This window comes from Megalobrama amblycephala, linkage group LG16 (assembly GCF_018812025.1).
Source record: "Megalobrama amblycephala isolate DHTTF-2021 linkage group LG16, ASM1881202v1, whole genome shotgun sequence".
NCBI classification, from domain to species: Eukaryota; Metazoa; Chordata; class Actinopteri; order Cypriniformes; family Xenocyprididae; genus Megalobrama; species Megalobrama amblycephala.
The window spans coordinates 38,480,874-38,499,334 of NC_063059.1; the positions used below are offsets into that span (position 1 = coordinate 38,480,874).

The following is an 18,461-nucleotide window of genomic DNA, read 5'->3' on the forward strand; positions in this document are numbered from 1 at the left end:
AAAGTTTTTGTTAATATTTTCAATTAGTTTTTATTTTTTCATTTTTAATTATAGTTAAAGGTTTTGTAATTTTGCTGTTTTTGTCATTTTTTATTTTTTTATTTATTTAAAACATCTATATAGTTTCTTAATTTTTAAATTGATTTTCTATTCATGCTAACTACATGCTCTAAACATGTTCAATCATGCTAGCAACATGCTAATCATGGCAACATGATGCTAGCAATATGTTAATATGTTAAATCATGTTAGCACAATGCTAATTCATGTTAGCAGCTGTGCTAAACATGCTAACAATATGTTAATTCTTGTTAGGAACGTGCTAAAACATGGTAGTAACATGCTTATCCATATTAAAACTTGTGAAGAATATGTTAAAACATGTTACCATGCTAGTAACATGTTAATCATGGTAGCAACATGCTAAATATGTAAACAACGTTAATAATGCTAGATATATGCTAAAACATGTTAGCAATGTGTTAAAATGTTAAAAACATGGCCTAAACATGTTCAATCATGTTAACATGCTAACAACATGCTTAAAAAAACAAGCCAGCAACATACTAAATGCTAGCAACATGTTAACAATGTGTTAAATCATGTTAGCAAACATGCTAATTCATGTTAACAAAATGCTAAAACATATGCTAGCAACATGTTATTTCTTGTTAACATCATGCAAAAACATGGTAGTGACATGGTTATAAATCTTAGCAACATGCTAAAATATGCTAACAATGTGATAAAACATGCTAACAACAGTAAAAATGCTAACAATGTGCTAATTCATTCTAGCAACAAGCTCATTCATGTTAGCATTTAGTTAAAACATTTTAGTAATATGGTAATTCATGTTAACAACATACTAACAACATGTTAATTTATGCTAGCAATGTATTAAAACCTGCTAATAACATGATAAAACAAGCTAGGAAGCTTATAAAAATTTTCAGAGGAGGCTTTGTCAAGCCAACAAAACAGTTTGTCTCAACAAACTTTACTTTCTAGTTTATAAACTATTATAGTGTTTATTAATGTTTTAAATTAGCTTTTATTTTTATATTTTCAGTTTCCAATTTTAGTATAAGTTCTTTAGTAACTGTGTTGTACTTTTAGTATTTTTATTAGTATTTTTTTATATTTCTATATAGCTTTAATTTATTTTTATTTCAGATTTAGTTAACAATAAAAACACTGACAATCACATGATGCAATACTCTCTAATTCTCTCCATGAAGCTGGAAAGCAGATGATTGTGACTGTACCGTGATGGTGCAGCATTTAATTTTATTGTATTCCAGATTTATGAAAGTATTTTGGAGTTAGGATGATAGCTGTGTGAAAATTGCTACATCTGGCTATTTAAAATTCAACAGCTATTCATATAAAGTTAGATTTATTTTTATTTCTGTCTGGGAAACAAACTTACTGGCAAAATAAAAGAACTAAAGGAAAACTAGCCTCCTTTATAAAAGTATTTTGGCTAATTTTCCTCTTTCGACAGGTTTATGGTGCATGAGTCAGCGGAGGTGATAAGAGTAGGCGATCTGCCCTTGACAAGTGTTGACGAGTCAGTCGTTTTAGCAGAAAGAAAGAAAAACATCAAGCACACTGCAAGCATTTGCATCCCATTAAACGTTCAGAGGCTGGAGAAACAGTCACGATTGTTTTTATTTTAATAACGGCAATTACTAGCTAAACTCGAACTCAGGTGAAGGCTATGCTTTTAAAGGAAGAGTTCACCCAAACGTTTTGTCTTTGTTTACTCGCCCTCACATTGTTCCAAACCCATATGCAGTTTCTTTTCCCATTAAATAAAAATGAAAACTTTTTATTAATCTTCACTTTGCTCTTTTTTAACATTCCAGAAGGAGCTGTCAAGCTCTAAAAACACCAAATAAACCATAAAAATCAAAATACTCCATATGACTCATATGAGTTTTCCAAAGCCATACAATAACTTTATTCTATAAATTAATATAATTATATGGTTTTCATAACCAAATGCATCAGTTTGAATAGAGAATGGCATTTATAGTGAATACCAACTTAAATTTTAAATATGGCAAATACTTTTATCCAAATCAACTTATTTACTATACAAGATATACATTTATGCACTCCATAACATCAAACCCATAACCTTAATGTTGCTAGTGCCATACTACCGTTTCAGAAGATTTGAAAATAGACTATTTGAAATGTTTTTTTGTCTGTTCTGGGCAATCAAGGTCACTATAAAGTCTTGTTAATATTCTGCATGAAAATGCTTTAGTAAAAAAACAGCATCACACGGGTTTGGAATGACATGAGAATGAGTAAATAATTAAAGAATTTTGAATTTTGTATGAACTATTCCTTTAACATACATGATAAATTTAACAGTTATTTACTGAATGTTCAACAATATTGACTGGTTAATGAACCCAACAATAAAACGCCCAAGAACAGCCTCATATTATGTTAAAGAGGCAATATTATGTCCTTTTTGATGCTACAACAATTTTCCCATCGGCTACTGTCAGAAATGTAGGCGTTACTTTGATCATTCATTGACTCTGGATGTTTACATTAGTAAACTTTCCAGAGCTGCATTTTTCCAGCTTTGCCGCTTAGCCCTACTTCGTGCTTATGTTTCCCCAAAAGATGCTGAATCATTAGTGCATGCTTTTATTACATCACGCCTCGACTACTGTAAGGCTCTTTTTGCCGGATTACCATTGCACTCTATTTCTAGTTTACAATACATTCAAAATTCTGCTGCAAGAATATTAACCCACACTAAACTATCTACTCATATTACCCCTATCTTCCCCTACCCGAACTTCTTATTGTACCTAGATTTCAGCTATCTTCAATGGGCGGCAGGTCATTTTAATTATACCACTAGCACTAAAGACAATAACCTCACTCTCTGCATTTAAATCACAACTCAAAACCTATTTGTTTACCCAATACTATCAGTCATAACATGTTCTTTAGACACTCCTCAGGTCAAAGTTTGAACTAAATTGTCATATACATATGCTAGTGCAAGTATATAACAATTAGTTCAAACATTGACCTGTGGAGGGCAGTAATACACTTAGCAGTGTCTACACTGCTGGAATTCTAATAGTGAAGAAGAAGAAGAAGAAGAGAGCTAGTTCAAGATGAGCATTTATGGTTAAAACGTATATAATTTTAAATTTTTTTAGAAAATGAGTGATGTTTTCTCTAGATAAGACCCTTATTCCTCGTCTGGGATCGTGTAGAACGCTTTGAAGCTGTAATGAAACTGTAATTTTGACCTTCAACCGTTTGAGAAAAATCCTGGAATGTTTTCATCAAAAACCTTAAGGCCTAGCCCCTTTATTTTGCATTTGCCTTGGCAGGAATTATTTAAATGAGGAATATTGTGATGTGTTCCTGGAAGAAATCTCAAGACTACAATGGAGGAGTTTTTTAGGGAGTTCAGAAACAGTGACACTGATATAGAGAATAACTCCTGCTGGAGGGGACTTTGTGACTTTGCGTGTTTTCTCAAACAGCAACATTGCACATTAAAGAAAGATGAAGATAAAAATAAATATAATAGGTACTCTGATTTAATTAGCAGAAGCACTAAATGCAAATGCAAGTGAGGCAGAAGATAATTTTCTGCTTCATAAACCCCCATGCTGGTAGACGGGAACTAGGATACTACAATTTTGCAATTATTGCAAATAAAGAGTAGTAATTTTCACATGCAGGGATTGAGAATGACGAGTGCAACTCACCTGTGACGTGATGACCTCGATGGATGCCATGAATCTGTCAGCGATGATGGACACTCCCAGAAACATGTACATGAGCGAGACGAAATACACGACGGCCCGGACGATCTGCTCTCCTAGACTGGGATTGATAGGCTTCCATATGGGCAGGACGATTCCAGGCCTGCACTCCACAGGTTCGCTGCATGGTTTGTTCAGAGCGGTGCCGTTGCTGTTGTTGGTCAGGTTACTGTAGAGCTCTGAGGGAACCTCTGGAGCAACGGAGGGCTGGAGAGACGGCTCTTCACGCTGGGATTCAGAAGAACAGGATGGGGGCAAAGAAAGGACGAGGGCGAGACACAGAAAGAGGATAGAAGAGCGTCGAGAGGAAAGCGGTGCCATGGTCTCACTCCTCAAGGGCTTCCGGAGTTCAGAGGAGGAGAAGAAATAAAGGAGGTGATTCAACACGGAGAGGAACCAGCCCACCAGGGGACCTAGGGAAAAAGAGTAAAGAACAGAACTTTAATGGCAAGAAAAGCAACCGAAAATGCATCTGTAAATGTCATCATCAGAAAAACAAATCTCAAGCAGCTTTAGAAGAACAGCATTCGCAATCCAACATAAATATCTCCAGGCTGCAGCTTTGTACAGAGCTGCTCCCGCTCGCTTTTATAGAGGAGTAAATCAAGTAGATGATTATAAAAAAACATGTGAGATGCAGAAACAGACCTTGGTAGAAGAATAGACTGCGTAGGCAATGAAAATGATTGCTTTCATGAGGCGAAACACGGTTACAAGGACAAAACCTACTGCTGATGATGATGGATGGGATTTTTTTTTTTTTTTTAAGAGCTTAGCAACAGGACTTCGAGAAGGGATGGAGAACTCAAATAAGAAAGAAATAACAGTCGAAATGTTGCCAGGATGGAGGATTATGTCCTCTGCAGGTCTCAGAGAGGGACATCTGTGTTTGCAAGGCTTTTATTAGCTCAGATACTCAAAAACCTTCCAGCACTTCCACATAGAGTCACACAAACACACACACAACAAAAGGAAACTTTTAATGCTCAGATGTTGCTCTATCAAAGCTTTAGAGACTAGAAATGGAGTACTCAGTTATGTTTCATTGCAAGCATCAATTTCGACTCAAATGTTTCTTCTCAAATATCTTAGGAGGAGAAAAACAAATGAAAAGATTGTTGATGAGGATGAGGAGAATAGAGCTATAAAATCAATGTGGATATCCATCGCACAAATATTAGAGAAGAGATCTCATTTGTGCATTTTTTCACATTAAATATTTATGAACGCAAGCATTTTTGGTCGAATTCTCCTAGCTTTTTTTTAGTACCAGTGTTATTTTAATATCATTTACATATTATTATAAAATGTATTAATATATCAAAGCTAGCTTTTTATGTTCTCAGATTTCATTTCAATTTTAGCATTCAAAATGTTTGTGCTTCTCAATTTTATTATTTTTATAATATATATATATTTTTATATATATATATATATATATATATATATATATATATATATATATATTAAAGTTTTAGTTTTCGTAAACTTCATCTTGAACCTATATAAGTTAATTGCTAAGGCAATTAATTTTTTATCTAAACTTTATTTTAATTACCAAAATCATTTTTTTTTAATAGTTTTAGCTATTGTGAACAATATCGACACTGTCGTTAAATTTCAGGAGAACCACATTAAAGGGTTATTTCACCCAAAAATGAAAATTATCCCATGATTTACTCACCCTCAAGCCATCCTAGGTGTATATGACTTTCTTTTTTCAGACGAACAGAGTTTTCAGTGTTATATTAAAAATATCCTGGCTCTTCCCAGCTTTATAATGGGAGTGAATGTTACCCATCATAAAAGTAATCTATATGATTCCTGGGGGTTAATAAAGGCCTTCTGAAATGAAGTGATGCAATTTTGAAAGAAAAATATCCATATTTATAACTAACTTATTATAAACTAATCACTTTTTTCCAGCAACGGCCGTACACAAGTCAAGTTCCAGTGGAAGAGTGACCTTTGACCCGAAGTACGACTTAGGATGTAGGAGTAGCGTAAGAGTAGATGTCTCTTGTGGTTCAAAACAGACATGGCTGAGCAACAAACTCAAGCTCTTCTTCTATATCAAAATCCTCTGAAATTTCTCTCTAAAAATGATCGTTTTAGACGTGTTCATCAAGACATAATGCTCACTCTTCCACGGGAACTAGACTGTTGTAGTGATCACTGAAGCCAGTGATTATAGTTTGTAAAGTTATAAATATGGATATTTTTCTTACAAAAACGCTTTGCTTCAGAAGGCATTTATTAACCCCCTGGAGCTGTATGGATTATTTTTATGATGGATGGATGCACTTTTTATGAGCTTCAAAAACTTGGGTAATTGTACTACCATTATAACACTTAGAAAAGCCAGGATGTTTTTAAATATAACTCAGATTGTGTTTGACTGAAAGAAGATAGTCATATACACCTAGGATGGCTTGAGAGTGGGTAAATTATGGGATCATTTTTGGGTGAACTAACCCCTTTAAGTCTCCTTAGCTATGTAAGAGCAAACTTTGAGCAATTTGATTGCATACTTTGATATCATAACACATCTGAGCACCATTCGAGGTCTCTTCCTAAACATTATTAAGTGTTTTTCTCAGGAGAAACATCTGAAAAGCAGAACACTATGTAATCTAATTGTTATCTAGGAGAAACATTTGAGACATTAGATTTCATTAGTGACTTTTCTTTCCAACACACACACACACATACACAATCTAATGTTGATCTATAACACAACCACGAGTGCGAGTGGGCGCACTGCTCTCTCTCTCTCTCTCTTTCTCTCTCTCTCTCTTTAAATATAAGTTTACAGACATTTAGATTTTTCTAAATTCAGAGCACACTATCCATACTCACTCACCCTTCTTTTTCTTTCTATTGTCTCTTTCTAAATGGCCTTATTCCATCACAGTGTAGCTCTGTGTCTAAAACAAAGTTTGAACTGCTCTCTCTGCTCTCACTCAGAATACTAAACAGCAAGACAGAGCTGCTTTGTGCTCGTGTTTCACGCAGTGATGGGTTGCACGGAGGTTAGTGGGCTGCCCCATCATTTCCCCTCATTACCAGAGCATCTCTCTCTCTTGACGTAACAGCATTCGTTTGACTGCGCGCTTGTCATTTGCGGAGAGCCAAATCCCCCAATATAGCAGCCTGGCAAAGACTGAGTCATAATACGGTATGAGCTAAAATAACCTGGATGAAGAAACTGTGTTTGTTTCTGCTGCAAAACCACCTCAGGGACAGAACCTGCACTGAACTCATGTTTCTTTTAAATGGCATATTAAAGGAGATACAAAACAGATGCTTTGGAGATCACATAAGAGCATGAGGGGATCTTGTTCACTGCTTATGAGAAGATGAAACAACAGACACTGAGAGAGAACCAGAAAAACTAAATGTGATTCATTCAAAGTCAAACAAATACAAACTCCAAATTGAGCTGCAGGATATGAGACGTAAAAAGACACATAAAAACAAGCCATCTATCCCAAAGTATGAGCAATAATAATAGTGATGCTTGCCTTGCCAAACAATAAAAACGGATGCCTTTATTGTTTGTACACTATTAAAAATAAAGGATCTTTTTTGGCATCTTTGGTTCCATTAAGAAAAACGTGCATGGAATATTTCCATTGCACAAAAGCTTCTTTATAGTGGAAAAGGTTATTAAACAATATTCCACTTTTAAATAATTCCCGCCAAAGGCGTACACAGAATAAAGGGGCGGGGCCTGGTTGAGTTAGTTAGTAGTGTGTTGAAACTCACAGTTATGGTAAGGGGTGGGGCATTTCCCAAACACGCTTGAAGTGCTTGACCAATCACAACACACTGGTCCAGCTGACCAATCAGAGCACATTGTGCTTTTCAGAAGGAGGGGCTTCATAAAGACAGGAACTAAACAGAGTGTTACTGACAGACTGGGTAGAGAGGAGCTGCAACAATGGAGAATATGGAGAAAATAATGTGTTTTTTGAACATTCAAGCATGAAAACATATTCCCCCTAAAAACAAAATAAAGACATTGTAATAGGTCATAATAGGTCCCATTTAATGTTTTTGCAATGTTTATCAAGCTATTAAAGCGTTTTGAAAGGAGAGAGAGAAAGTTGCAATGTGGGGGTCCGGCTCATAGATATTCCCCCCATGACCAGGACGTTTCCATAGCGACCCCACTGAAGAGTTGCTGAGAGTGATGCATCACAGAGAAATGGAGCAGAAAGACAGTAAATAAAACAGTAAAAACACTAAATAAAGTATTGGACTAAAAGCCTATATTTGGATGAATCTCACAAAACCTGTTGGAAACATGTTTTCTTCAATTTTTAATCACAAAATCAATAGGAAATCAAGAAAATGAAACATAATTAGGAGCTTTTTAGATTTTATTTTGTAAAAAAAAAAATGTTTGCCTACCCTGCAGATTATTAAAGGAGCATCTGCAAATTACTACATTACTTCAAATTACTGATGGATCCAAATTCACATGAAAATGGCTCCCCTTCCCCTTCAGTCAATTATTGACTTTAGTCTGTTGTGACAATATTTTTAAGGTTAAGTGTGTCATTTCTGCACCATAACACTCTTTCTATGGTTCTTCGGAGTTCTATATAGAATTCTTGACTCAATTTTAAAGAACCCTTTTGAGTTAAGCTTAGAACCCTCAATTTTAAAGAACTCCAAAGTGGAGAAATGAATACTTTCATGTTCAGGTTTTACTTCTAATGTTTTTCTAGTGATAAAGTATGTTTCAAGCTGCCTTATTCATAAAATATATTTTAAATTATTTAAAAAAAAATTATTGGTTACACTTTATTTCGATCGTCCACTTTAGAAATTCTACTAACTATAAGTAACTTTGCAACTACATATCAACTAGCAGTCATTAGAGTATTAGTAGACTGTACTAGACTGTTAGTTTTTAGATTTTATATGAAATATATATTTTCCAAAACACGTTTTACTCCAAAACTGTGAGAAAAAATCAAAGCCATAAATCTAAACAATGTGTTTTCCAAATTTGAGATTGATATCTCAAAAAATGAGTTTTTGGTAAGATTTTGTTTGGGCGCAGTATCAAACGTTTCCACTAGATAAAATTTGTCTCCCATTCACTTCCAATGTGCTCATTTTTGACTGCAAACAATATATGTGTGACTATTTTTTTCAGGACAATTTAATCTTTTCAAATCATGTCCATGATTTTTTTTTTTTTTTTTTTTTTTTTCTCTCACGGAGCAAGTGCCAAAACCTTTATCAAGTTTTGTACCATTCCGATGAAGTAAAAAAATTCTAAAAAAAAAACAAAAAAAACCCAAAATGAAATATTTTTTGGTCAAAAATGACCCAACAGCACCAGAGGGTTAAGGTTCTATATGGAACCTTTTTTAGCATCACCGAATGCAAAAATAAAGACTGCAAAAATAGTAAAATGGAGATTCCCAAACACTCAGCTTGCCTTCCATCGGCTGAAAAAAGATTCTTAACTGTCATGTAGCAAAAAACAGCCTTCATAATATAAATTCTTACATTTTTCATTTTAAATTTGGTGACCTGGACAGAAGATTCAACATAATGCATCCTCTCTCCCTCGCTCTCCTGTCACACATACAAACATTCCCACATGCACAGTGATTCATCCATTTAGCTGTTTCAGCAAGTGCACTCACATGCCAAAGCCAGTGTGCACTGACCACAGCACACATATTTACACACACACTGATGCAGCATTTCTTTTCAGGCTATTCTCAAACAGACTGAGAAGTTCACTCTTACATAAGCAAGTTGTGTCCAACTATTCAAACTAGCACTGATAAAGCACTTAAAGCCACGGCGAGGCTACACATAATTCTTTATTCTACCAAAACGCTTTCCGGAAACACTCCACCATGGCTCATTTCAGCCGCTGACCTTCAGCCATCTGATAAATGTGTGCCTGCTTGTGTAGAAATGAGAAACTTGAGGCCTTTTCCTTTTTATGCCCCTAAACACACTACCCAGACACATTACAGACTCATTAAATCCAACCCTGAAACATTTGTCTTTAGAAGAGCTTTGACTTTTTCCATTTTGTACCTTGGATCTGTAATGTACAATAATGATGTCTATATTCTTGTTCTGTTTCTGTGCATTTTTACTCTATGCCATGAGAAGGCGCTCTTAATAAAATGCATTATTGTTCATTTAATTATTAAGAAAACAGAAAACAATGCATTGCCCACACATTAAATGTTGCTGTATGTTACGCTGAACAGACAGCGTTATCTATTCATATATTTAAGGACACTCAACTTAAACTCTGTCGACAGACTCCGTCGCTGGCACAGATTTAAAATACTCTACTATTCTGAACTCTAATGAAAGTATAATCAGTAATACTTACGCATTACACATGTTGACATAATATGCATTAAACCAAGAATATTTCTTGAAGCATTCGGATGAGATGGAACTGATCCAGATGAAATCTCATTCCTATCCTCAGATATCAGGGCCGCTGTCCAAATGAAAGCTACAGGCCCGGCGTGCTTCACTGAGCATGTCAGCACACATTTACTGTGTGCTTTAAAAACCCACTGAGACATTGCTGAATCTGGACTGAATCTAATTCAATTTAACCTTTCGAGTACAGGAAGATGATAATGCATCTTATAATCGCTGAAGGAGTCTGTGATGAGGGATGGAAGAAAGCTGAGATACTTTAAATTTGAATAAATATTTTTAATGCATTTCATTTTTTTTTAAACCTGGTTTCTATTGACTTCTTAGGCCCTGTTTACACCTGGCATTTAGATGTGTTTTTAAATACGCTAAATACTGGGGCTGTGACAATAAATCGTTGAATCACGAATCAAGAAATGATTCTGGATCGACTCTGAGATTTTCAGAATCCATCGCGATCTTGCGTACATTCTCAGACTTAGCCAAACGCGTGAGCACTCTTCTTCATGAGCATTTGAGTGTGCGGTTAAAAACTAGCCTAGAACGCCATCTGCTGTTAAAAACTAAACTCAGAATCAATTCAAGAGAGAATCGCGATGCATTCGGAAAATTCCACGAATCGAGATGAATCGATTTATTCTCCTAGACCTACTAAATACAGATGTAAAGGGGGTCTATGTAAATGTTTTGTGCTCGTCCACTTTTGACCACTTCCAGAAGTAGTCGAAAACATATTTGACCGGATTGCAGGGTTGCCAGGTTTTCACAACAAAACCCGCCCAATTGCTACTCAAAACTAGCCCAATTGCGTTTCAGGGGGGAAAAATACGTGTTCTTGGTGGCATTCACCTGGTCAAATTCGCATTCCAGGGGCTAAATATAATGTTATTTGGGGTTTCTTTAACCAGCGGACATGAAAAACAACCTGCGGCAACAGCGTTAAGGTAGCCCAATTCCGCGGGAAAACCATGGACTTGGCAACACGGTTGGATTGATTTTATAGTGTAAACGCTCATGTGGTCGAATGTGCAAAAACAACCACAGAAGACCACCTACTCTCTGCCTTCTGACCGAACACATGGTTATTATGGGACCTGTTGGGAGAAAGCTCACCAAAACAAGGCATTCAAACTTCACTGCATTGTACAAACACATGGATTATGAGTAACTTACCCAACACACATCCCTTTCAGTCATGTGTTGTCCAGCTTACTCATAAGCCGCATAACATGGGTTCGTTCATTCAATATTATTCATATTATTACTCCCGTGAAAGTGATGAAGAGTGTGATGAATTAAGATGGAAGGGTCTCATGAAATCCAAACACAAGTGGTCACAAGAGATGCATTTGAACACGTTAATAACAGGTGGAAACGGTAATTTGTCTCAGTTTATCACTTGTGATTGGATCACTAAAAAAAACGCATCTTAATACGAGGTGGAAACAGAGCTTTAGCCATGTTTATGTGCAAAAAAGCTGTGAATAATGTCTTTGAGTTTTGGAAGTTTTGCCGTTTATTCTCTCTCCTAGAGCCTAGTGCATGTGCTCCATCTCAAAAGTGGTGTTTAAATATGTACAAGCATATGCACACATTTTTTTTCTTTTCAAATTTGTTGAGTGATAAAACCAACAACAGAGGATCCATGTCACAGACTGAGATTTTAGCTGAAAATCAAACATTGAGCAGCCTCTGATTTTGGTTGTTTTGCATTAAGACAAGTTCAAAAGAACACTCAGTATTTTTTGTTTTTCAGTACAAATATCTAAAAATTATTAAACCAAGATACATTTACTGAAGAAGCAAAATTAATTGATATTAATTCTTGTTTTCTGAAAAAACAAACAAACAAAAAAAAAACATAAAATTAAAGCGAGTTTATGCTTAAAACAAGAAAAAATAAGCTTAACTCAAAGGAAAAGTGCATTTTTTTGCACTTTCAGTGCATGGATGGCAGTGTTACTGAAAACTGAAGTAAATTCAATATTTTAACTTAGTTAATTTATTATTATTTATTATTTATTCAAAACAGAAGCCCTGGAGCATGACATCATATCCTGCTGCCCATATTGCATGTCTGAAATCATTTTGCATAATTAAAATCTGCGTGACTGCCCTTTGAGCCGGTGCACATCGAGACACCCCACAGTTATTTGTTCCTTCACTGGACTGTTTATGTATTCAATCATTTCCTTTGGCAGCTACTGCAGTGTTTGCAAAACAACAAGAACATGCAGCTAATGTCTCAAGTGATTATGTCCTGGCTTAATTTCAGGTCATTTAAATAAGAAGCGGTTTCCTCTGATTCTGCTGAGGCTTCAGGGAATAATCCTGATGTTCCTTACGTCTGATGATGTTAGAGTGTTTGATGCTTTAAGAATGTCTGATAATGGAAGAACATCTGATGATGGAAGAGCAGTTGATGCTTGAAGAATGTGTGATGATAAAAAGCATCTGATGGTGGTAGAGTGTTTGATGCTTGAAAATGTCTGAATGGAAAAAACATCTGATGATAGTAGGGCGTTTGGTGCTTGAAGAATGTCTGATAATGGAAGAATGTCTGATGATGGTAGATCGTTTGATGCTTGAAGAACATCTGATGATGAAAGCTTCTGATGATGGAAGAGTGTTTGATGCTTGAAGAATGTCTGACAATGGAAGAACATCTGATGATGGAATAGCAGTTGATGCTTGAAGAATGTCTGAAAATGGAAGAACATCTGATGATGGAATAGCGGTTGATGCTTGAAGATTGTCTGATAATGGAAGAACGCCTGATGATGGTAGAGTGTTTGATGCTTGAAGAAAATCTGATGATGAAAGAGTGTCTGATGATGAAAGAGTGTTTTATGCTTGAAGAATATCTTACAATGGAAGAACATCTGATGATGCAAGAGTGTCTGATACTTGAAAAATGTCTGATAATGGAAGAGCGTCTGATGATGGACGAGTGTCTGATGATGGAAGAATGTCTGATAATGGAAGAGCATCTGATGCTTGAAGAATGTCTGATAATGGATAGCATCTGATGCTTGAAAAATGTCTGATAATGGAAGAGCGTCTGATGATGGAAGAGTGTCTGATGATGAGAATGTTGATAATGAAGAGCATGATGCTTAAAGAATGTCTGATAATGGAAGAGCATCTGATGCTTGAAGAATGTCTGATAATGGAGGAGTGTCTGATGCTTGAAGAATGTCTGAAAATGGAAGAACATCTGATGATGGAATAGCGGTTGATGCTTGAAGATTGTCTGATAATGGAAGAACGCCTGATGATGGTAGAGTGTTTGATGCTTGAAGAAAATCTGATGATGAAAGAGTGTCTGATGATGAAAGAGTGTTTTATGCTTGAAGAATATCTTACAATGGAAGAACATCTGATGATGCAAGAGTGTCTGATACTTGAAAAATGTCTGATAATGGAAGAGCGTCTGATGATGGACGAGTGTCTGATGATGGAAGAATGTCTGATAATGGAAGAGCATCTGATGCTTGAAGAATGTCTGATAATGGAATAGCATCTGATGCTTGAAAAATGTCTGATAATGGAAGAGCGTCTGATGATGGAAGAGTGTCTGATGATGGAAGAATGTCTGATAATGGAAGAGCATCTGATGCTTGAAGAATGTCTGATAATGGAAGAGAATCTGATGCTTGAAGAATGTCTGATAATGGAAGAGCGTCTGATGCTTGAAAAATATCTAATGATGGAAGAACGTCTGATGATGGAAAAGTGTCTGATACTTGAAGAATATCTGATAATGGAAGAGCGTCTGATGACGGAAGAGTGTCTGATGCTTAAAGAGTGTCTAATAATGGAGGAGTGTCTGATGCTTGAAGAATATCTGATGATGGAAGAATGTCTGATGATGGAAGAATGTCTGATAATGGAAGAGCATCTGATGCTTGAAGAATGTCTGATAATGGAAGAGCGTCTGATGCTTGAAAAATATCTGATGATGGAAGAACGTCTGATGATGGAAAAGTGTCTGATACTTGAAGAATATCTGATAATGGAAGAGCGTCTGATGACGGAAGAGTGTCTGATGCTTAAAGAGTGTCTAATAATGGAGGAGTGTCTGATGCTTGAAGAATATCTGATGATGGAAGAATGTCTGATAATGGAAGAGCATCTGATGCTTGAAGAATGTCTGATAATGGAAGAGCGTCTGATGCTTGAAAAATATCTGATGATTGAAGAACGTCTGATGATGGAAAAGTGTCTGATACTTGAAGAATATCTGATAATGGAAGAGCGTCTGATGACGGAAGAGTGTCTGATGCTTAAAGAGTGTCTAATAATGGAGGAGTGTCTGATGCTTGAAGAATATCTGATGATGGAAGAATGTCTGATGATGGAAGAGTGTCTGATGCTTGAAAAATGTCTGATAATGGAAGAGAATCTGATGCTTGAAGAATGTCTGATAATGGAAGAGCGTCTGATGCTTGAAAAATATCTAATGATGGAAGAACGTCTGATGATGGAAAAGTGTCTGATACTTGAAGAATATCTGATAATGGAAGAGCGTCTGATGACGGAAGAGTGTCTGATGCTTAAAGAGTGTCTAATAATGGAGGAGTGTCTGATGCTTGAAGAATATCTGATGATGGAAGAATGTCTGATGATGGAAGAGTGTCTGATGCTTGAAAAATGTCTGATAATGGAAGAGCGTCTGATGATGGAAGAATGTCTGATAATGGAAGAGCATCTGATGCTTGAAGAATGTCTGATAATGGAAGAGAATCTGATGCTTGAAGAATGTCTGATAATGGAAGAGCGTCTGATGCTTGAAAAATATCTACGAACTTCTTCCTACTCCTTTTTGAACATGGGAATTTCTATAATATTTTTGGAAGATTGTGTTGAGAAGTATATGATTTAAATTCAGCTGCTATTTTAATTTAATTTTATATATGTATGCATGTTTGTATATATATTTTTTTATTTACATGTTCAAATAAACTAAACTAAACTAAAAAAAAACTAAAAGTACAACACAGACACTGTAAAAGAACATCAAACAGACGAGCTGCCCCAGAATTCATAGCGACGATCTTCATGTGCCCTTCTATCACAACTACAAGTGTCAGGGTCCTGCTATATTTAGGATACTTAATTAATGCTCATTAACAGGATTAATGCAAAGGTTGAAGTCATTACACTGTACATTTCAACACTAAATCTTCACAGCCACCCCACAGATGAAACAGATGAGTAATTATTGTGTCACTGAACTGATTAAAGAGAACACAGATCCTCGATTTCATCTCATATTAATAGAGGTTTTAATATTTGATGTTTAATGTGAATGAATGGGATTCTGTATGAGGAAGCTGCCAGCAACATGAGAGGAAATGACAGATATGTATTAGGGCAGGAAAAACAGAAAAAAGATGGAGAAGATATATAAATGATGGAATAAAAGATGATTACTTTAAAAATGTACGCATACAAATAAAATATGGCATACAATCGTGACCAAGATTTAATATTTCCACTACATGTGTTATTTTGAAGTAGATTTGACACCTGCATAAAAAACAACAGCTGGAAAACAAGCATTTGCATTTTAATAAGCATTAAAGGATTAGTTCACCCGAAAATTAAAATTCCGTCATTAATTTCTAACCCTCATGTCGTTCCACAGCCATAATACCTTCGTTCATCTTTGGAACACAAATTAAGATATTTTTGATAAAATCCGATGGCTCAGTGAGGCTTGCATTGACAAGATTTACACTTTCAATGCTCAGAAAGCTACTAAAGACATATTTAAAACAGTTCATGTGACTACAGTGGTTCAACCTTAATGTTATAAAGTGACAAGAATACTTTTTGTGCACCAAAAAAAAAAAACTAAATAACGACTTTTCAACAATATCTAGTGATGGATGATTTCAAAACACTTTAAGATTCGAAGCTTTACGAATATTTTATTTCGAATCAGTGATTCAGATCGCGCATCGAACTGCCAAAGTCACGTGAACTATTGAAATTTCAAAACACTTATGATGTAACGAAGCCTCGTTTAGTGAAACGGTGTGATTTTGGCACTCCGAACCACTGATTCGAAACAAAAGATTCGTAAAGCTTCATGAAGCAGTGTTTTGAAATCGGCTATCACTAGATATTGTTGAAAACTTATTTTGTTTTTTTTTTGGCGCACAAAAGTATTCTCGTCGCTTTATAATATTAAGGTTGAACCACTGTAGTCACATGAACTGTTTTAAATCTGTTTTTAGAACCTTTTTGGGCATCTGAAAGTGTTAATTGTGTTGCTGGCAATAAAGGCCTCACAGAGCCATCAGATTTCATCAAAAATACCTTTGTATTCCGAAGATGAATGAAGGTCTTACGGGTGTAGAACGACATGAGGGTGAGTAATTAATGACAGAAATTTAATTTTTGGGGTGAACTAACCCTTTTATTCGACTTTGATTCAAAACCTTATATCCTAGTTACTGGGGGAAAAAATCCCATTGTGACAACTTGGCCCATCATTCCCTAGTAGTTCAGTGTATCCTAGGATATGTTCTTAAACTATTATAGACTACCCATAAAGCTGGGCATGAAATACATCTCAGATTTTGCTTTTATGAATCTTTTTCCTTGTGGAGTTGTTTTGTCAGGCTTTGATATTCTTCTGAGGGCATTTCCAAATTTTATCCTCACCATCATATCAGATCTAGAAACACACACACACACACGCACACTTACATTTCTCTAGCTGTGAGCGCACAGAATTCTGAGTGAATGCATTTATCATTTTATATACAATAAAACCTGCAGTGATTCTGAAGTTCAGGACAGAAAGAAGAAATGAACAGATTCAGAGTTAATGTCTCTGCTATTCTAACAAACTCACAAGATTCATTTAACTGCAGGGAAAAACACTCTGATGCCAGACACACACTGCGAGACAGAGGTGAGAATCGAATTTTTGTGCATCATCTTGATTTACTGTGTTTAAAACGAGCTCCATACCTGACATGCAGCTGTTCGAGCAGATGTCGAGCAGAGAGGTGTTCGACTTCACTTGCAGGTCCTCTGAAATAACACTTCATGAATTTTACAAATGCTGAATTAGTAGTTTTATGCTCACAGTGAACCTGCAATCATAAAAAACTGCTTAATAGACCTTGACAGCTTAACTGAGATTAGTAGATGTGGAGGAAGGACTTTCCATTCTGCAGCTATCATCATTTTAACATAGCCTTTCTCATATTCAGAATATCAGATTAAGTTTTGTTCGAAAAGTTAAACTACAAATGTCTCTTAGGGTGTGTTCAGTTCGGTTCTCTAGATTCTTTTGGTACAGACCAAAAAAAAAAAAAAAGTTCTCTTTCACATTCACATTCATAGTTCCAGTGCCACCAAACTCAGACCTCCTCCTACAAGGCAAGGGGTTCAGCACCCCTGTGCACTCCAAGCTCTGCATGACTGCTTTCACATTACCAATTTTTCATTAGAACATGCACTGTTTTGAACTAAACTGCCAGTGTGAAAGCACCCTTAATGTCTCAACACATAGCAAATGACAACAAATGCACGCTTGACCTTTATGAAACAGTAAATCAGTGCATTGCATTGAACTACAAACTGCATTAACATGGATGCTTTAAAATGACCACAATATGTCCACTGAAATGTACAGTTCTCCAAAATGATTTCTGTCATGCTGATTGGATTAATTTGTAATGCTTTGGATGTCATTACCACCCGCATCTGCAGCCAAGCACAGACAAGCTGGCCAAAGCTCACAAATGTGCGATACCACCCACAGGCTTCAGTCTGAATCTCAGATCAAACACACACACACACACACACACACACACTGCAGGCTGAGGGAAAAAAAGATTTGAAAAACCCTCAGGTTTTCTAAGAATAAAGGTCGCTCATTTACACCTGAAAAGGAACAAACAGTTCCTAGCTACCGGCATCTTGTGGAGCTCCTGGAGTTTAATGCCATTTCATTATCATCTGAGACCGAATATTTCCCTGAAACAGCACATTGTGAGTCAGAGGAATCAAGTTTGTAATCATGTATGTGTTCACATGTCAGGATATTTATTAATATAACTCTGATTGTGTTCATCAGAAAGAAGAAAGTCATATACACCTAGGATGGCTTGAGGGTGAGTGAATCTTGGGGTAATTTTCCTTTTAAAGTGAACTAATCCTTTAAAGGTCTTGATTATT

The 18,461-nt window shown here is 35.9% G+C and overlaps 2 protein-coding genes across 4 annotated transcripts in view; one reads left to right on the forward strand and one right to left on the reverse strand.

The window, feature by feature from the left end:
* The window catches only part of LOC125248560 (NACHT, LRR and PYD domains-containing protein 12-like), a 1,264,817-nt gene that overhangs the window by 1,040,172 nt on the left and 206,184 nt on the right, over positions 1-18,461 (forward strand). The gene's annotated exons all lie outside the window — the stretch shown is intronic.
* The window catches only part of slc8a2b (solute carrier family 8 member 2b), a 113,270-nt gene that overhangs the window by 22,810 nt on the left and 71,999 nt on the right, over positions 1-18,461 (reverse strand). For 2 of the 3 annotated variants that reach the window (XM_048160539.1, XM_048160537.1), the window contains exon 2: positions 3,762-4,231. In XM_048160539.1, the coding sequence (XP_048016496.1) occupies positions 3,762-4,139 (378 nt within the window). In that variant the 5' untranslated portion in view covers positions 4,140-4,231. Of the gene's footprint in view, positions 1-3,761; positions 4,232-4,466; positions 4,943-18,461 lie in introns of those variants that run through there. The other variant, XM_048160538.1, reaches the window with a different exon arrangement.